Here is a 21,699-nt window from a genome sequence, read left to right as displayed (position 1 = left end):
GTTGTACAGTGTTGACTACCGAATTGAAGTTGGAAATCAACCGTTTTTATTAGGCCCATTGACTTACCTATGCTGCTATTCAAGAACTGTCACTGGAATATCACCTAGAAACAATATGTCATCAATCTTTACCTATTAAAGAACTTTTCTTTAGAAATTAGTATTAAGGGAACTAGGGTACTACCCCTCGGTAGGTAAATTTGTCTCTATTTTAAAAACTGCTCATTAGTGCATTTCCTGCCCCATTATATAAATTATCCATCCATGTTACCTTTTCCCCAAACTCTCAGAGGATAACAAAAATATATTTGTAAATTTATTTTAAGCCTTACTCATGAAGTGGGTAAAAAAAAAAAAAAACCTGAGCAATACTAAGACAAGTATTTGATGAGAGATAGAAATATTAATACTTTTATAGGAAACAGAACAACATTACCCAGATAATGTCACTTCATGATCTCATCTTCCTGCAGAAAGTCTTCTTGATTCCCAGTATGTAATGCAGACCAGTGACTTCTGGCATTTTACTTGAAATACTGCTAATACAAATTTAATATTTACTGTACTCTCATAATACACCAGTATAGAAGAAAGTCCAGTTTCCATTTAAGACCAGTTGCTTCTAACAAAGTTTACATTTTATTGATGTTTTATAAATTATATTGTAGTCCCAGAGATCTTCACAATAAAAATTAATCTATAGTTGTTATCTTTTATATTGTTTATGATAACCATTCTGACAGACATGAGGTGATATCTTATTGTGGTTTGTTTGTATTTCCCTGGTGATTAATGATGTTGAGCACCTTTTATATACTTGTTGGCCATTTGTGTGTCTTCCTCAGAAAAATATCTGTTCAGTTCCTCTGTCCATTATTAAATCAGATTGTTCAGGGTTTCTTACCATTAACTTTTATGAGTTTTTTATATATTTTTTTGGATATTAACCTCTTACCTGATATATGATTCTCAGATATTTTCTCCCATGCTGTAGGCTGTCTTTCATTTTCTTGAGGTTCCCTTTGCTGTGTAGAAGGTTTTTAGATTTTTATCATAAAAATATCCCATTTTTTATTAAGGGATAAATGTTGGTGAGGAGGTGGAGAACAGGGCACCCCTGTGCACCGTTGGTGGAAATGTAAATTGGTGTAGCCCCTGTGGAAAACACTACAAAGATTCCTTAAAAAATGAAAAATAGAACTGCAGTGTGATCCAGCAGTCCCACTTCTAGGTATATATCAAAAGGATATGAAAGGATATCAAAGAGATACCTGCACTCCTATGTCATTATTCACAACTGTCCAGATAAAGAAACAACCTAAGTGTCTGTGGATGAATGGATAAAGAAGATATGGGTGTGTGTGCACATGTGTATACATATATACATGATGGAGTATTGTTCAGCCAAGAGAGAAAAGGAAATCTGCCATTTGCAGCAACGTGGATGGACCTTGAGGACATTACACTAATTGAAACAAGCTAACACATTAAATGAGTACATGAACTTCACTGAGGTAAGATAATGTTTCTTCAAAACCAGTGTATCTGCTGAAGTTGGATATCTTTCATAGAGAAATTGCTGTATAATAAACAAAAGATAAATTGGCAAACAAACTTTTCTGAAGAGCATAATGTAATCAGTTTAATTAGCAAGCTGTTCTTTTACACGCTGACATAAAATGGAGACAGGAATCTTAAATAGCAGAGAAAGTCAGAATTTGGCCATTTATCAGGCTGGAATAGCAGACATAGATAAAACCTCAAACTCAACAAGAAACAATATTTCTCCCAAGAATGGTAGAGCTGTAAAATGTCATAACAAACCCTGTCTTTAAATGACTGTGGCTTGCCAACTCACTGAAAAACTTTGTTTTGGAAACTCAGACTGTCAGAAACTTGACTTGTATATAATTATATCAGGAAGAATAAAACATCCCACTCTTGCCTGGAGAATCTAGGTCTCCCTGACATAGAGTAGTGGTCTTAATTTACAGCCAAGACTCACAGCTCCAGATAAGGGGTTTCTGGACGCAGCATCCACTTCTGTCTTAACTTTGTAGTTCCTGGGGAAAGAGGATCTTGGTTCACTCTGCAGTCCAGTCCTGAAGTAGACCCTTTACACACAGCTCTGCTTTGCTCTAAGCCTATCAAAACACAGCTTTATGTAAATTTCACCTGGACTCTGTGTACATGCTAAGTCACTTCACTCGTGTCTGATTCTTTGCGACCTATGGCCTGTGGCCCACCGAGCACCTCTGACCATGGAAGTCTCCAGGCAAGAATACTGAAGTCAGTTGCCCTGCCCTCCTCCAGGGGATCTTCTCAACCCCGGGATTGAACCAGCATCTCTTACATTTCCTGTGTTGACAGGCGAATTCTTTACCATAGCACCACCTGGGAAGCCCTATACTCTACTCTTCTATAACTACTTTAAATATTATTATAGTTGTAAGTCTTACAGCTTTCATACTGTGTGCTTAGTCACTCAGCTGTGTCCAACTGTTTGCAACCCCATGGACTGTAGCCTGCCAGGCTCCTCTGTCCATGGGGATTCTCTAGGCAAGAATAGTAGAGTGGGTTGCCATGCCCTCCTCCAGGGGATCTTCCCAACCCAGGTCTCCCACATTGCAGGCAGCTTCTTTACCATCTGAGCCACCAGGGAAGGCCAACTACTCTTCCCCAAATCTTATAACTACTCTTTTTCCTTCATTTTGTAAGACAGCTGAAGATTCCCCTGGTGTGCAGTCTTCCTTGTTGCAGCGGGTCAGTAAACCTGCTCTTGTCAGACTGCAGGTTTGTTTTTATGGTTGTTAGGATGATGGAGCTAGTACACTGCTAGCTCTTGAGACTTACTTTAAAAGAAAGTTTAAAAGGGATCCAAATGAACACTTGTGGCAGAGCCTGCTAATAGAACAGAATGCACAGATAGGTATTGGGTTAGCCCAAAAGTTCGTTAGGGTTTTTCTACATCTTACGGAAAAACCCAAATCAACCCAGTACTTTCAGACTTCACTTTCGAGTTCTTATCTTTTTTCTTGTGTTTTAAAGTCTATTTTAGAGCCAGAAGATACTTTTTAGGTCATAGATAGATGGTGGTCACATTTTTTTTTACAATTTTCAGAACTTGAAGTAGAAAATACCTGATGGCAGAGAAGTATCATTTGAACAGTCTCTTCAGCCTAATGCTTACATTTCCTATTGCAGGGAAGCTAGGCACTGTGCTTGTAATTTACCCAAGGCCATTCATCTTGTTTGTGGACCTGATTCCTTTGACTCTTTACCTGCTGTTCTTTAGTTCTTCACACTAAAGAAATAGAATTTAATTAAAGTTGCTTGTAGTTACTCATTTGTGGTATTTTTTACAGCTTTAGTTATTAAAGTAGAATATAAATGCAGGCAGATAACACTGATTAGGTAGCAGCTCATGGGAGCAACTCTTCTAAGTAGGGAAACTCATTCCTTTTCCAACACCATGAAAAATACTGAGATTGATAAGCAGGAAGATTCATCGTGAGAAAATAAGGTATGATGTTTTGTTTTCAGAAGAGCAATATTTATTAAACTGTAAAGCAAAAATTTTAAAGTGTGGCTAAGTACCAGTAAGACCCATTCCACAATTCTTTCATGGGTCGCCAGAGTTAAATGTTATGAATCTTCTTTCCTGCCAGCCTTTGACATTAACCTTCTCTGTCCTGAGCGCTGGGAGAGTGCTTTTTCCTCCTCCGTCTCGCGTCACAGAGAGCAGGGAGGGAAATGAGTTATCTGCACCTTTCCCATCTCCCTGAGAGCTTGATTAAATCCCTTGCCACCAGTTGTTTATTCAGTGCCAGGTGTTTATGGCCTTCATGAAGAGAGCTGTTACATCATTCATGATCATTACTTTTCAGAGGTTAACCATGGATCGCCTAGCCACTCCTTAACATACTAGAGCCACATTATTGTCACAGTAAGCTTGAGGCCCACTGTACTGGTCAGATTAGATATTTACACAGGGCAAGGGAATAATGTTCAAAAATAAAGAAGGCTTTTTACTTCGTATATCTGCAGTTTCTTCCTCCTCCTCAACCCTGTGTCACTTCAGCGATTCAGCTTCGTGAATATTTGTTAAGTACTCAGTTTAATTAGAACAGAAGGTACAAAGACGTGGTTCCTCCCTTCAAAGAGCTTGTTACCCAGTGTGAAAAGTAACCAACCAGAGAGGGCGTGGGAGTAGCCTGATTGCAGAGTTTCACCCGTTGAGCAGAGTGTGTGTGTGAGTAGTGGGGCTGGCAATAAGGAATGGTGGTGGCTGTGGCTGGAAAATGTCATCACTTCACAGGTCTCTGAGTAGCTGGCTTTGGCTGTTTTCTCATGAAATACTCTCGATTGGGCCCATTTAGGCAAGATGCTGTGTGAAAGAATACTGATAGAACAGAGGAGATAATATCTCCTGATTCACTTGGTGGGTCCAGAGAGGTTGTGAGAGTCATTTCACTTGGGGTAATTAAGAAAAGAACAGTTCAGCTGAGTCTCTAAGGCTGGCTGGGATTTTGCTGGCAGTATAAGAGGATGGACAGTGTTTCATATGAGGATGATGTGAAAGCAGAGGTGGTGCTGACTTACTAGGCCTGTTTGGAACAGTGTCGTTTGATTTAACTACAGCGGTATGCTCTGTTGGATTCCCCAGTGGCTCAGATGCTAAAGAATCTGCCTGCAGTGCGGGACCCCTAGGTTCAATTCCTGGGTTAGGAAGATCCCCTGTAGAAGGGAATGGCTGCCCACTCCCTCTCTTGCCTAGAGAATTCCATGGAAAAAGGAGCCTGGCAGGCTGTGGTCCATGGGGTCACAAAGAATCAGACACAACTGAGTGACTAACACTAGTGCCTATGCTCTGTCATAGTGGAAAATAAATAGGAAATATAGAAGGAAATAAGATGTGAAGAGCAGATTGATTATAGTTTATGGAGAACCATAAATGTTATAGCACAGAGATTTAGACTCTACCCTGTGGATGATGGGATTTTTTAAAAAATAAGTTAGTGATGTGGTCAGTATACACAGGATAGATGGAGAAGGGAGACTCCCCTGGTAAGAAGACCTATTCCTATTAAAACATCCACACTTGAGTAGCATGGTAGGCAGGGATGGGCAGGATTTTAGGGTGAAAGAATGAGACTTAAAATGTGACTGATAAGACAATGGATAAGGAAGAGGTACTGTCTATGTTAACATTAGAGGCAGATATAAGTCAAAATTGAGTTTGTGGGGAGAATAGTTTTGCCATACTTTTTTGATTTTCGGGAATGATAGCTTAGTGAGTTTTATTTGATTGTGGTTTATGCCTTCATGGCCTCGAGACTAGATCAAGAGCCAGTAAAAACTTATTTAAAATCAAGTCTTGTGAGAGAAAACCAGAATGTCTGAGAGCTTGAAGCATGTCAAAATTAGAACTCTCCATGCATAATAGACTGTGGTTCTCATTGGTAAGTGTGGTAGAGAGAGAAGTTTTACCCTTGTATTCCTTCAGTTCAGTTCAGTTCAGTCACTCAGTCATGTCCGACTCTTTGCAACCCCATGAATTGCAGCACGCCAGGCCTCCCTGTCCATCACCAGCTCCCAGAGCCTACCCAGACTCATGTCCATTGAGTCAGTGATGCCATCCAACCATTTCATCCTCTGTCGTCACCTTCTCCTCCTGCCCCCAATCCCTCCCAGCATCAGGGTCTTTTCCAATGAGTCAACTCTTCGCATGAGGTGGCCAAAGTATTGGAGTTTCAGCTTCAACATCAGTCCTTCCAATGAACACCCAGGATGGATCTCCTTTAGGTTGGATCTCCTTGCAGTCCAAGGGACTCTCAAGAGTCTTCTCCAACACCACAGTTCAATGGCATCAGTTCTTCAGCACTCAGCTTTCTTCACAGTCCAACTCTCACATCCATACATGGCCACTGGAAAAACCATAACCTTGACTAGACGGACCTTTGTTGGCAATGTAATGTCTCTGCTTTTTAATATGCTATCTAGGTTGGTCATAACTTTCCTTCCAAGGTGTAAGCGTCTTTTCATTTCATGGCTGCAATCACTACCTGCAGTGATTTTGGAGCCCCCAAAAATAAAGTCTGACACTGTTTCCACTGTTTCCGCATCTATTTGTCATGAAGTGATGGGACCAGATGCCATGATCTTAGTTTCTGAATGTTGAGCTTTAAGCTAACTTTTTCACTCTCCTCCTTCACTATCATCAAGAGGCTCTTTAGTTCTTCTTCACGTTCTGCCGTAAGGGTGGTGTCATCTGCATATCTGAGGTTATTGATATTTCTCCCGGCAATCTTGATTCCAGCTTGTGCTTCTTACAGCCCAGCATTTCTCATGCTGTACTCTGCGTATAAGTTAAATAAGCAGGGTGAGAATATACAGCCTTGACATACTCCTTTTCCTGTTTGGAACCAGTCTGTTGTTCCATGTCCAGTTCTAATTGTTGCTTCCTGACCTGCATATAGGTTTCTCAAGAGGCAGGTCTGGTCGTCTGGTATTCCCATCTCTCTCAGAATTTTCCACAGTTTATTATTACTTATAATTTGACTATTTCTCCAAAAACCAAAAATTAGGTGCTGGTTTTGTGGTTTTACAAAAAGTATCTTACAATAGTATGTCGTTATTACTTAAAGCCAATTTTATCTTTTTAAAACCAAGTCGTTAGATCTCATGTGCTCTTAAGATAGTAATTGAATCTCCTGGTATTCTGGTAATTTGTGATAATAATTGGCAGCTTATTTAAGGGAATCACAACAGCTCTGGGTTGTAAGCCATGGTTTTACTGACATTATTATTTCCATTTATTGTTTCTGTAGTATGAAATGGGGTTTATAAACTGTGTACTTTGAATGGCACGTGCTCAGTCACTTCAGTCATATCTGACTCTTTACGACCCTAGGGACCAGTTATCATATTAAAAGATAAATTAAAACTGATCTTATAATTAAAATGCTTTTACATAATAGGATAGATAAATATTACCATTTCTCTGTGTTTAAAATAGAAGGAAGACTTGTGAGTACCCATATCGTGGGTGTGAGAAACCTTACTTATTCCCATAGTTTAAATTTTTTCCTTTAGCCATAGTACACTGTGTGTGTGTCTGTGTGTTTGTATGTAAAAAAACCATAACATTAGGTCTACCCTCTAAATAAATGTTTAAGTGTATCAAGCATATCAATAACATGATATGCTGTTGAGTATATCATGCAATCCAGTTATAGCAGTATTGCTAACTGTAAACTTAGGCTATATAGAAGATCTCCAACATGATTGAAACTCTTAATCTATTGAACAGCACTTCTTCACCACTCCCACCCCACTCAGCCTCCAGATCCTGGCAACCCCCATATTTTTTCTGTTTCCATAAGTTTGACTACTGTAGATACCTTTTAAGTGAATTATGTAGTATTTATCCTTCTGTGATTGACTTATTTCACTCAGCATGTCCTCAGGGTCCATCCTCAAGGTTTATCAGTGTTGTGTATGCCAAAATTTCCTTCTTTTTGTGGTTGAATAGTGTTCCAGTGTGTGTGTGTGTGTGTGTGTGTGCACGCGCATCACATTTTCTTCATCTATTCATGCATCACTGGACCATGGGAGTGACCATGGGAGTGCTGATATATCTTCAAAATCCTGATTTTAATTATTTTGGTTAAATACCCAAAAGTGGTATTGTTGGATCAGATGATGGTCCTATTTTTAATTTTTTGATCAACCTCCATTCTGTTTTCCATAGCAGCTGCATCATTTTGCATTTCCACCAAGAGTGTACACATGGTCCAATTTCTTCACATCCTTGTCAACACTTGTTATTTTCACTATTTTTTGTAGTTGCTGTCCTAAGAGGTGTGAGTTAATACCTCATTGTGGCTTTGCATTTGTGGATTTGCAGGTGTGGATTTTCATTTTCCTTCTGATTAGTGATGTTGAACAAGTTTTCATATACTTCTGGGCTCTTTGTAATGTCTTCTTTGGAGAATTATCTATTGAAGCCCTTTGCCCATTTTTTTAATAAGGGTTTTTGTTTTGTTGGGGTTTTTTGTTTATTTTTGCTATTGAGTTGTAGGAGTTACTTAGATATTTTGGATACTAATCTCTTATCATATATATGGTTTGCAAATTTCTTATTCTTTAGGTTCCTTTTTTGCCCTGCAACAGCTTTCTAGTTTAATGTAGTTGCGCTTGTCTATTTTTGCTTTTGTTCCTAGTTCTTTCCATATCATATCCAAGAAGTCATTTCCAAGACCAGTGTTAAAGATGTTTTCCCTGTATGTTTTCTTTTAGCAGTTTATTGTTTCTAGTCTTGGGTTTAAGTCTTTAATCCATTTTCAGTTGATTTTTGTGCGTGATATAAGAGACAGATCTAATGTCACTTTTCTGTGTATGGATATCCATTGTTCCCATCACCAGTTGTTGAAGGGACTAGTCTTTCCCTATTCTGTAGTCTTGGCACCTTTGTTCAAAATCTATCGATCATATGTATATGGGTTTTTTTTCTGGGTTCTCCATTCTCTTCCATTGGTCTAGAGGTCTGTCTTTATGCCAGTACTAAAAGGTTTTGATTACTGTAACTTTGTATCTTGTTTTGGATAATCAAGGTCCTTCATAATGGTTTCATATGACTTTTAGGGTTTTTTCTAATTCTGTTTTTCAAAACTACCATTGGGATTTTTACTGGGACTGCACTGAATTTGTAGATCACCTTGGGTAATTATGGACACTGTAACAATATTAAGTCTTTTAATCCATGAATATGGGATGTCTCCATTTATTTATGTCTTTAATTTATTTCAGCAATACTTTGTGATTTTAAGTATGCAAGTCTTTCATCTTCTTGATTAAGTTTATTCCTAAATATTTTACTCTTTTTTTCATGAGATTGTAATTGAGATCTTCATTTCCTTGTCTGATTGTTCATTGCTTGGGTATGTTGATTTTGTATCCTAAAAGTTCGCTGAATTCATTTATTCTGACAGTTTTCCTGTGGAATTATTATAATTTTCTTTGTAGAAGATCATCTTATCTGCAAACAAAGACAGTTTACTTCTTCCTTTCCAATTTGGATGCTTTTTGTTTCTTTCCCCTGTCTCTCTGGTCACAGGACTTTTAACATGATCCAAAATAGACAAATAATCAAAAAGATGAGAGTTCTTTTGGGTGTATCAATTTTTAAATAAGAGGTACTCATTTAAAAATAATGCCTACTACAGAATTGTTCCCTTGTGTCTATTTTTTCCAGATGAATTTAGTTATAATTTTTTTATGTTCAAAGGAAGATTCAATTGGTATTTTGATTGGAATTACGTTAATTCAGAGATAAATTCATGAGACAGTTGCCATCTTTACCATAGTAAATTATTTTGTTCATAAGTGAAATGTTTTTCCATTTTTTTCCATATCTTTTAACTCTAAAGATACTTATAAATATTTTATTTAAATGTAACCTACACATTTTAAAGCTTATCTTTAGATACGTAATTTAATTTGATGTTTGTATTCTAACTTGTTGACTTGATTTTTTTTTTTTTATTGTTTCTGGTTGTTTTTTCAGTTAATTTTTGTTTTCTTGCTTTCCAAGAACACAATTATATATATTGCAGATAGTGAGAACTTTGTATTTCCACTATTCTACTACCTTATTTTTTCACTCGTGGGTTTCAATTGCTTAGTACGTCTAGAATAATTCATTAAGTCCTTCAGACTGCCTTCAGACTGAATGCCCCTATTATGTGTTAGGAGGCAGAATAAATAAACAGAGTGTATTAGATGTGATGAGTGCTGTGGAGCAAAGTAAAGCAGAGTAAGGGTGTTGTAGCATTGTAGTCGTGAGTTGCTATTTTATGTGGGGTTATCAGAGAAGGTCTCACTTAGAGGGAACAGTTGAGTAGAGCCCTAGAGGAAGTGAGAAATCAAGGCAGCTGAGCAGAAAGGAACCTTGCAGGCAGCTGAATAGCAAGTCCACAGGCTCTGTCTGAGTCAGGAGCTGTGTATGGTGTTCAGGGGAGGGCATGGGAGCCAGTGTGGCTGAAGCACAGTAAGTGGGGGATTCGTGGGGGAAATGGAAGTAGGGTTACAAAGAACAAATCATACTGGGTGACAGTAGTAAAGGTAATAGTTATTAAACATGTGTGAGACCTTGTTCTAGCTACTTCTTTCATTTAATTTTTGAAGTAACCTTCAGAGGGAGAAAAGTGTTATTTCCATTTCATAATGAGGAACATGAGCTCAGAGAATGTGAATATGAATGAATTTGCCTAAGATCATGCAACCAGAACATTGTGAAACCAAGTTTCATAGTTCAGTATTTTGATTCCAAAATACTTGTCCTTAATCTTGACCATGTGCTAGACATGGTGAGTTCAGCAGGAAAGCATAGATTTAATGTTACAGAAATAAGGGAGTCAGTCCATTTCAGTGAATGGCAACTCCATCTTTCCAGTTGCTCACACCATACTTTTGAAAGTGGTATTTAACTCATCTCATTTTCTCATACTCTGCTCCCAGTCAGACTGAACCAGTTGGCCCTATCTTTAAAATAGATCAAGTTGGTGATCACATCTTACCATGTCACTGCTCCAACCCTGGTACAAGCCAGTACACATCTCCAGGGATTGATATATAACCTTCTGAATGATTTCCCTGCTCCCACCATTGCTGCTTTTGTTTTCCACCCAGCAGTCAGTGTTAGCATGTCAGGTCTTTGCAGATTCCTGTCTCAGGGTACAAGACAAAGTGCTCACATATGATATACCCCCTCATCACCCTCATCTTCTGCACTCTCTCTTAGCTCACTCCACACCAAGCACAGCAGCCTGCCTCCTGTCCCAGGAAGCCATGCAGTTTGACCCTTTTCAGGGGCTCCCTTCCCCTTTGTGTCTTTAGTCAAATATCTTCTTTCTCACCCACTGTCTTTAGCCATTCCTGCCAAATCCCTACTCCCTCCTTTGCTTCATTTTTCACCTTAGTACTCATTGCTTTCTAATATACTATATAATTTTGCTGATTTATTTTGTCTATTGCCTGTCTACTTACATTAGAAGGTAAGCTCTACAGTGTCAGGGATTTTTGATTGTATTTTTTTTTAACTGGTGCCATTCCATTGCTAGCACATAGTAGTTGTTAATAAAGATCTGTTGAATAACTTAAAAGAAAAAGAGAGTTATTTAAGGTGTGACTCTAAGGTATTATAGTTACGATTGTGCAGCATTTTTTATCCCCTGTGAGTTTCTTAAAGTCAAGAAAGTCTTGTTCATTTCTAGAACTCTATCCATGCTCTTTAGTGTGTTCTCTTTTATGTCATATTAGCTGCTCTGTGTATGGTGATTGTTGAATGTCTTCTCAACACAGAATGTCCTAAGAATAACTATTCATCTTCACCCAAATGAAAGCATTAGATATTTTCACAAATAATATATATACACAAATACATGCTCATAAACATATTTCTTTACATGCTCACACACTAAGGTAAACCAGATCTATAACAAAATAACTTGCTTTTAAACTCTTTAAAAGTTATAATTAAATGTTTTAAATTCTAATCTGCTCTGTTGTTAGTCACCATGTTAGTTAACTTTTGATACTGCAAAGAATTATTTCATTATCATGACATTTGTCATGACACTTCTAGAAAAACATGTCAGCTTCTGATAGACATGAACCTGTTAAACACTTAGAAGAGACACATAAAGATGGCCCAAGGAAAATTTAAAAAACAAAGAATCAAAATAAGAAACAAAAAAGGTAATCGAGGGTGACATGTAAACCTGGTTATTACTTCATAAAGAAAGAACTAGGGAAACAGAAGACACAGTTTACAAGTAAACCCAGACTTGGTTTCCTAAAGACTTGTCTGTTGGTTCACCTCCCAATTCAGGTAATCCTTACATTTGCCTGTTTTTCTTATAACCTCTCCTTCCCCTCATTGTGCAGATACACATAAAAATACTGTTAAAAAGACCACAATGGTAGTGCTACCCTGCCAGTAGTTCTCTTTTGACAGCATCATCATATTTATCTAGCAACAGTGTTTGTGGAATTTTATTTGCTTTACTGAATTTTTTGCCTATTTTTTGAAAATGTGAATGGATAGATTATTAAGACAAAGTGCTTATGTTAATAATAAGAGTAGATCTTATAGCTCTCACATATTTGAATAGCTTTTTATAGGAAAGCATTAAATTAAAAATGTATAAAAAATGAAGCAAATACAAATGTCTGTACTCTTATTCATTTTATCTGTCCTCTGTCTGTTAAAAGGTTTGAGTGTTGCATTTGTTAAACATTCACTAAAACATTTGTGAATTAACAGTTCGGAAAACCTCCTACAGTTTGGACAACCTTTTTCATAAATGGTTGGTAATTACATCACTTTAGGATAATGCTAACTGTTGTAATAACTAAACTAGAGCATAATAAGTTTTCATTATCTTCATTATGTCCACCATAGTTTGACCTCAGGTCAAACAACAGAAAGGGAACACAGCCCTGCCCATCAACAGAAAATTGGATTAAAGATTTACTGCCCATCAGAACAAGACCCAGTTTCCCCCTAGTCAGTCTCTCCCATCAGGAAGCTTCCATCAGTCTCTTATCCTTATCCATCAGAGGGGGAACAGAATGAAAACCACAGTCACAGAAAACTAACCAAACTGATCACATGGACCACAGCCTTCTCTAACTCAATGAAACTAGGAGCTATGCTGTGTAGGGCGACCCAAGATGGACGGGTCATGGTGGAGAGTTCTGACAACACGTGGTCCACTGAAGAAGGGAATGGCAAACCACTTAAGTATTCTTGCCTTGAGAACCCCCATGAACAGAATGAAAAGGCAAAAAGATAGGACACTGAAAGATGAACTCCCCAGGTCGGTAGGTGCCCAGTTGCCACGGGAGATCAGTGGAGAAATAACTCTAGAAAGAATGAAGAGACGGAGCCAAAGCAAAAACAACACCCAGTTGTGGATATGACTGGTGATGGAAGTAAAGTCTGATGCTGTAAAGAGCAATATTGTATTGGAACCTGTAATGTTAGGTCCATGAATCAAGGCAAATTGGAAGTAGTCAAATGAAGCTAGCAAAAATGAACATCAGCATTTTAGGAAACTAAAATGGACTGGAATGGATGAATTTAACTTAGATGACCATTATATCTACTACTGTAGGCAAGAATCACTTAGAAGAAATGGAGTAGCCATCATAGTAAACAGAAGAATCTGAAATGCAATATGCATCTCAAAAATGATCTCTGTTTGTTTTCAAGGCAAACCATTCAGTTATTGAGTAGTCCAAGTCTGTGCCCCAACCAATACTGCTGAAGAAGCTGAATGGTTCTATGAAGACCTACAAGACCTTCTAGAATTAACACACAAAAAAAGATGTCCTCTTCATCATAGGGGACTGGAATGCAAAAGTAGGAAGTCAAGAGCTACCTGGAGTAACAGGCAAATTTGGCCTTGGAGTACAAAATAAAACAAGTCAAAGGCTAACAGAGTTTTGCCAAGAGAATGCAGTGGCCATAGCAAACACCCTCTTTCAACGTCACAAGAGAAGACTCTACTCATGGACATCACCAGATTGTCTATACAGAAATCAGATTGATTTATTTTCTTTGCAGCCAAAGATGGAGAAGCTCTATACAGTCAGCAAAAACAAGACCAGGAGCTGACTGTGGCTCAGATCATGAATTCCTTATTGCCAAATGCAGACTTAAATTGAAGAAAATAGGGAAAACCACTAGACCATTCGTGTGTGACTTAAATCAAATACCTTATGATTATACAGTGGAAGTGAGAAATAGATTCAAGGGATTAGATCTGATAGAGTACCTGAAGAACTATGGACAGAGATTCGTGACACTGTATAAGAGGCAGTGATCAAGACCATCCCCAAGGAAAAGAAATGCAAAATGGTTATCTGAGGAAGCCTTACAAATAGCTGAGAAAAAAGAGGAGTGAAAGGCAAAGGAGAAAAGGAAAGGTATACCCATTTGAATGCAGAGTTCCAAAGAATAGCAAGGAGAGATAAGAAAGCCTTCCTCAGTGATAATTGCAAAGAAATAGAGGAAAACAATAAAATGGGAAACACTAGATATCTCTTCAAGAAAATTAGAGATACCAGCGGAACATTTCATGCAAAGATGGGCACAATAAAAGACAGAAATGGTATGGACCTAACAGAAGCAGAAGACATTAAGAAGAGGTGGCAAGAATACACAGAAGAACTATACAAAAAAAGATCTTCATGACTCAGATAACCATGATGGTGTGATCACTCACCTAGAGCCAGACATCCTGGAATGTGAAGTCAAGTGGGCCTTAGAAAGCATCACTACAACAGAGCTAGAGGAGGTGATGGAATTCCAGTTGAGCTATTTCAGATCCTAAAAGATGATGCTGTGAAAATGCTGCACTCAATATGCCAGCAAATTTGGAAAACTCAGCAGTGGCTACAGGACTGGAAAAGGTCAGTTTTCATTCCAATCCCAAAGAAAGGTAATGCCAAAGAATGTTCAGACTACCACACAATTGCACTCATCTCACACACTAGCAAAGTAATGCTAAAAATTCTCCAAGCCAGGCTTCAACAGTATGTGAACCATGAATTTCCAGATGTTCAAGGTAGATTTAGAAAAGGCAGAGGAACCAGAGATCAAATTGACAACATCTGTTGGATCATCAAAAAAGCAAGAGAATTCCAGAAAAACTTCTGTTTCTGCTTTATTGACTATGCCAAAGCCTTTGACTGTATGGATCACAACAAACTGTGGAAAATTCTTAGAGATGGGAATACCAGACCACCTGACCTGCCTCCTGAGAAATCTGTCAGGAAGCAACAGTTAGAATTGGACATGGAACAGCAGACTGGTTCCATATCGGGAAAGGAGTACGTCAAGGCTGTATATTGTCACCCTGCTTATTTAACTTATATGCAGAATACATCATGTGAAACTCCAGGCTGGATGAAGCACAAGCTGGAATCAAGATTGCCCGTAGAAATATCGGTAACTTCAGATATGCAGATGACACCAGCCTTATGGCAGAAAGCGAAGAAGAACTAAAGAGCCTTTTGATTAAAGTGAAAGAGGAAAGTGAAAAAAAGTTGGCTTAAAACTCAACATTCAGAAAACAAAGATCATGGCATCCAGTTCCATCTTTTCATGGCATATAGATGGGGAAACAATGGAAACAGTGAGAGACTTTGTTTTCTTGGGCTCCAGAATCACTGCAGATGGTGACTGCAGCCTAAGACTCTTACTCCTTGGAAGAAAAGCTATGACCAACCTAGACAGCATATTAAAAAGCAGAGACATTACTTTGCCAACAAAGTTCCGTCTAGTCAATGCTATGGTTTTTCCAGTAGTCATGTGTAGATGTGAATTGAACTATGAAGAAAGCTGAGAGCCGAAAAATTGATGGTTTAAACTGTGGTGTTGGAGAAGACTCTTAAGAGTCCCTTGGACTGCAAGGAGATCCAACCAGTCCATCCTAAAGGAGATCAGTCCTGAATATTCATTGGAAGGACTGATGTTGAAGCTGAAACTCCAATACATTGGCCACCTGATGTGAAGAGTTGACTCATTTGAAAAGACCCTAATGCTCGGAAAGATTGAAAGCAGGAGGAGAATGGGACAACAGAGGATGAGATAGTTGGATGGCATTACGGACTCAATAGACATGAGTTTGAGTAAGCTCTGGGAGTTGGTGATGGACAGGGATGCCTGGGGTGCCACAGTCCATGGGGTCACAAAGAGTCGGACACGACCAAGCAACTGAACTGAACTGAAGTTTTTATTGCAAGTTTATGTCATAGTTTAGAGCAGATGTTCAAGTTGTTGGATGAAATTTTTCTTATGATGACTCAGAGACCCAGACTTCTCACATTTTCTGGGACCTCACAGTGTCATGTAGTCTGCTAATGGGAAAACAAAGAGCAGAAAAAGGGCTTTTTTTTTGCCCACATCCCATTGGCAAGAACTAGTCTCTTGGGCACATGATGTTGACAGGGAATTGTCTTTTGACTGGCTGATTGCATTCTAGCAGTAACTTCCCTACCGTGAAAGGGAGAGCGCAGATTTTTTGTGAATGGCTAGTCAGCTCTGTCACACCATAGTAATGTTGATGGTAATCATGTGTTAATTTCCTGTGGCTACATTTGCAAGTCCCACACTTGATGACTTGAAACAGCACAAATTTATTCTTTTTTTTTTTTTTTTTTTGCCTTTCTCTTTTAATTCCTTCCCTGCTCCAATTCTTAAAAAAAAAGTACACAGAAATTAAACACAAGAAAGCTCAAAGAGCCAAAGCAAGCCAGCCCAAGAGTAGCAGGCTCCCTCCCACAGGAGCCAAATTCTGGAAACTGGGTTCTCCACCCAGAGCCTGGTAGTAAAAAGTGGTGCAGGTAAGGTAGTTCCAGAAGCGAGCAGTAACCTAGGCTTTCTGCACAGGGTTACCGCTAACATGGCCAGGCTGCATAAGTGATGTTTGTTGGACTTGTCAAAGAGCTCCTTCCCGTAGGCATCCGGAAACTGGGCTCTGTGCGCCCCGTAGGAGGCCAAGCCTAAGGCCCCAGCTCCGGACAAGACACCCAGGCAGCAGAAAACAGCCCCAGGACCGGCCATGGCTGTCGATGGTCCACAAATTTATTCTTAATCTTAATGTTCTGGTATTTAGAAGTCCAGAGTGTGTTTCATTGGGTCCAGATCAGAGTGTTCATGAGGCTGCTCTTCCTCTGAATACTCTAAGGGAGAATCAGTTTCCTTGCCTTTTCTGGCTTCTAGAGTTACATTCCTTGCATTTGTTAATTCTTGGCCTCTTCCTCCATCGTCAGAGCCAGCGACATAGCATCTTGCTCCCTGCCTTCTTATAGTCAAGTTTCCCTCTGTGCGGCGCTCAGTCGCTCAGTCTCGTCCAACTCTTTGCAACCCTTTGGACTGTGGCCTGCCAGTCTCCTCTTTCCAGGGGATTTTTTAGGCACGAATACTGGAGTGGATTGCCATTCCAGTCTTCCTCTCCCTCCTCTTACGTTTGATCTTAGCCACAAGATGGAGCAGTGATCCCCTGTGCCTCCTGTTAAAAAGACACTTGTGATTACACAATTATCCAGATAATTCAGGATAATCTCCCCCTTGCAAGATCCTTAATCACACTTGCAAACCCTTTTGCCATATATAGTAGCATTCATAGGTTTCAGAGATAAGCATCTGGCTATCCTTGGAGCCATTATTCAGCCTACTAAATAGTTAACATTTTTTTACCACTTAGTATATGTCATGTTTATTCTGAGAACTTTGCATGTATTAGTTTGTATTTTTCTGCATGCCTACTTGGTTTAGTCGTGATCTCTACTTCTAGGCTTGCCTATTTTTCTCAATTAGGTTTTGTTTTTATGTTTGCCACCCTCTGGAAGATGTATTCTTCACTTTCATGTCTAAAACTTTTACCAAAAACTCCTAAACTCTCAAAATTGGAAAGAGTTTGCAGTATCCAGTTAGGTGTGCTAAGATTTAGGCGGGGAGGGCTGTTGATTTAATTCTGTGGAATATTTCTCTTGAACTTTGAAGAAAGTCCTTTAAGTCTGTTAGGCTCCTTTGGATTAATTAATGTAATAAACTGCTTTCTTTTTTCCTTCTCAAATCTACCTTTTCAGTTACCTTTAAAAGTAAAATTGTGAGTTTTTTTCCTTTGCATTTTTTTTCCCCGCAAAAATGTTGAATTTCATTTGGCGATTGTCCTAATCACAGGAATTGACTTAATAGGATAAAAAGGAAGCACTTTGTATTAACATTTCCTGGGAAGAGATATAGTTGAAGACTTAAAGTAAGTCATAGGTTTTAGTAAAAGCACAGGAGTAGCAAGCAAACAATTGTATAAAACATGCTAATAACTGGATGAAATTAAACCAAAAGCCGATGTTCCTGATTTAGAGTCATCAGATAGAGGCATTATGTTCTGTCGTGGATTCATTCAGGCATCAGCATATTATTGATTACATACTAGGTGCTAGGGATACAAAGATCATAAAAGCATCATCCTGTTCTGTAGGATGTAACAGTCCAGTGAGGACATAGACACGCAGACATCGATGCATTGATGCTTGCAGGTGTGACAGAAACTACAGCTCAAGGTGGCTTAAACAGTACAGGAAATTAATTGATCAAGAACAGGTATATCTGAAAATGACCAAGGCAGATGAGATTTCCAAGTTTAATTACATTGTCACATGCTTTTCCCCTTCTCCCCTTTTTTTGTTTCTTCTTGCTGTTTTCTGCAGATCAGTATCATTCTGGCTCCCTTAGAGGTTGTGTGATGACTAACAACTTCAGGGTTGCCCCCCAAAAGAGAGCAGCTATCCTCTAACCATTAAACTAAAGTCCTGGAGTTCACTTTATCTCAACTTTGATCTCCTGTAAACCCAGTTACCAGATTAGGGAAAAGGATAATCAAGAGGCAGGTGAAAAAGCAAAATTTAGAGCTTTCAAAGTATTTAGTATATCCCTGAAAATTGGTATTAATCTCATTATGGCTTTATTATTTTTATCTTGGATTTTTCTTAATATACTGAAAATCAAGAATTCTTACTAGTGGAAGGTAAACCCAGCAGAATATCTTCCTGGTTTAGTGATTTTCTTTTGAAATTTTGAAGACATAAAAATTTCCTACTCTCCCTTTGGAGATTTTCATTTCAGTGCAGAAATGACAGACCTGACATACTGTCTCTTTGCTACTACTTCTTCCCTGTATCTGGGCCTGTAAGGTGGATATTGAGTCCATATGTTTCACAGTTAGGCTATTTCAGGTCTCAGTTACATTTACAGGGGGAAAATACCAAGACCAGAAATGTCAGGGCTTCTCATTACACCGTTGCTTTTATGATTTAGACTGGTTTGGGAAGCCTCTTTTTGGCTTTGCCACTAATATACATTTAATCAGATTTTCCATAGTATATAATGCTTTAAAAGCTGAGTAATGTAAAAAAATTTAATAAGTAATAAAAAGCTGCTTTGATTTAAATGTCAGTACTTCTGCGTGTTCTTTTTCCGCACCATCTTTGGTTCACATCTGCATTCATGGCGGTTCTTTTTCTCCCTGTGGTAAGTGTTCATTCAAGGGGCATAGTGTGTGACAGTGCTGCAGGGTTGCCAGATCTTATTTCAGAGAATTTGGACGAGGAGGAAAGGAGCAGAAGGGGAGAGATTGTTTGCTTATAGTCTGACCAGGCTTAAATACAACCCCATTCCACATCCCAGCACACCTGGGACAAGGCACTCGAATACAGGATAGGCCTGTGTGTGGGGACCGCCTGGGAACCCAGTCCTGCTAAAGGCCTCGCGACTCTATGCAGAGAGCTGTGGAGGTGCGTTTGATAGTCTGGGTGTCTAAGGGTCCCTCCCCTGACTTTGAAAAGAATTGCTTCTTTGTGTAAACTTACATTAAATGTTATTTGCTAATAAAGGGAAAAATAATGTATTTCTAGTGAATTACTTGATGATTATATCCAGGGCATAATTGTAATAATAGTAAATGCTTATCAGTGCTTTCTCTATGTCAGATACTGTTTTAAGCATTTTACATACATTAGTTGACTTAACCCTTCCAACAGCCCTATGAGATAGGTTGTTATTATTTTTTATCCCCATTTTACAGAGGAAGAAATTGGCACAGAGAGATTAAGTAACTTGCCCAAGTCCACACGGCTTCATCAGGGACAGAGTTAGGATTCAAATCCACATAGTCTGGGGCCAGAGTTCATACTTTTAATCGCTGTACTTTACTTTCTGTCAAGAAAGGACTGAAGTTGTCATTAAAAATCATGTCAGCGTAATTTATTATGTTTTGAAACAAATTAACATTTTGAAATTTACCTACTAAATATTCAACATGCTTGTTTTTTATTCTAGGAGAAGACTTTGCAGTTGTGCAGCAAGAAATTATTATGATGAAAGACTGTAAACACCCAAATATTGTTGCTTATTTTGGAAGCTATCTCAGGTACATTGTTTGTTTCCCTTATGACAAGCAATAATGATTTCTGTCACTTAATACATTTAACAAAATTAAGTTAGCACAAATACCATGTTTTGTATATTTCTTCATGCTTTGGAGATACAATATTTTCACATGAATGGAATTTTTATGACCTCTCTAATTCTGTAACCAGTACCACAGTCTGTGATATGTCTGTTGTACTCTTGGGAATTCTGGATGTAGTTTCACAAGCAAAAAGTCCTATGGTTAGTCTTTCTGTGGTAGAGATCTAAATAAACCATTCTTTTGCCCCTTTCGTCTAGTCTTGGGTGAATTTAGGAAGTATATCTGTTGTTTCTATTAGAAACTTTTTTTTCTTTTGTGCTTCTATCTTCAGAGTATTTCATCATCCCTTCCTTTTGTTTTATCCAAAGGACTAGGAATTATAATTATTTCACTAGCTTCTTACTTTCCCAGGTCCTAAAGTGAACTTAGAAAGACTTAATTTACCACCCCTTGTTTTGGTTGGCAGGACCAGTCTGGGTTTCCCAGATCATATTCCATAAGGGATGACCTCAGGGTCAAATCTTGTGTTTCATTCACTTCTGTATGTAGTTATAAGTTGAACACTGTGACCTAATTATTTTTAAGGTTCCTTCCAAAAGGGGGAATTGCAGTGTTTTCTTAGATATTTTAAAAAAAAAACCCAAAACTCCTGTTTGGTTCCCATACATTGTAGGGTAAGTAAGATAAGGATGTAACTTATTACAGCGCCCATTCCATCTATGAGCCAAGTACAAAACACTTCTCCTCTTCTGATGCAGGCACAGCATATGGAAAAGACTGGGCAGTTCTGCCCTCTCTTCTTTCCAGCTTGTGAAAAGCCAGCCGGACCAACTCTTCTTGATTCTAACTACTCTTGGACAGCTTTGATTGCCCACCTTCATTGAGGTCGAAGGGTGGGTTTAATGGAGACTTTAGTTCACATAGGGACAGGTACTACCCCCAGGTCAGTGACTATTAAACATTTTGAATGGGTTCTTTAACAGCCAAGTTAAAACTGCTTTAATGGTGAGTGGTTTAGACAACTCTAACAACTGTTTCTGCATCAGTTTTTATTTTATGGACAGACCCAGCACAGGCAGTTACTGTTATCAGTTCAAAGAAGTCTCTTAAAATCTTTTAAACTCATGATACAAATAATTGATTGCTATCAATATGTTAAAATTATTTCAAAACAATTTGTTTTACTGTTGTTGGTTCTAACAAAATGACCCTGCTTAGACTCATTTGGGAGAAGTATTACAAAAGTTTTCTTCCTCTAAGGAAGAATAGGCAATTTAAGAGTTTCTGTGTTTCCCCAAAGACATTGAACTGAGTATTTCTCAAACATGGCCTGAGTCTTCTAGAAGTATGGGACCATCCACAGTCTAACCTGTTATTCCAAGATAGCTGCACCCATTTACATGGCAACCTTGGAGTGGTCTTTTTGCTAAATAGACAATAGTACAGTTGCTAGTTTAGAGAGTCTAGAGTTCTGGAATCATGTTGGTTGAATCCTGACGTCATCACTTACTGTGTGACTTATGGCAAATTACCTGATTACTCTGTGCCTCTGTTTGCTCATCTCTAAAAGGCAGATAATATTAACAGATACAGGATGGGATAGCAAATGAGGGTAATTGGTAAATACAAGTGTTTAGAACAATGATTACAA

The 21,699-nt window shown here is 38.5% G+C and overlaps 1 protein-coding gene and 1 pseudogene across 9 annotated transcripts in view; one reads left to right on the top strand and one right to left on the bottom strand.

Moving 5' to 3' along the window:
* MAP4K3 (mitogen-activated protein kinase kinase kinase kinase 3) overlaps positions 1-21,699 on the top strand; it is a 175,929-nt gene that overhangs the window by 67,815 nt on the left and 86,415 nt on the right. For 8 of the 9 annotated variants that reach the window (XM_070477153.1, XM_070477168.1, XM_070477190.1 and 5 more), the window contains exon 3: positions 19,916-20,006. In XM_070477153.1, coding sequence (XP_070333254.1) covers positions 19,916-20,006 — 91 coding nt within the window. Of the gene's footprint in view, positions 1-19,915; positions 20,007-20,862; positions 20,992-21,699 lie in introns of those variants that run through there. The other variant, XM_070477204.1, reaches the window with a different exon arrangement.
* LOC110150687 (transmembrane protein 256 pseudogene) lies at positions 16,278-16,636 on the bottom strand (annotated as a pseudogene).

This window comes from Odocoileus virginianus, chromosome 2 (genome assembly GCF_023699985.2).
Source record: "Odocoileus virginianus isolate 20LAN1187 ecotype Illinois chromosome 2, Ovbor_1.2, whole genome shotgun sequence".
Classification (NCBI taxonomy): Eukaryota; Metazoa; Chordata; class Mammalia; order Artiodactyla; family Cervidae; genus Odocoileus; species Odocoileus virginianus.
The sequence above is the reverse complement of the archived record's forward strand: the minus strand, read 5'-3'. Positions and strand labels throughout refer to the sequence as shown.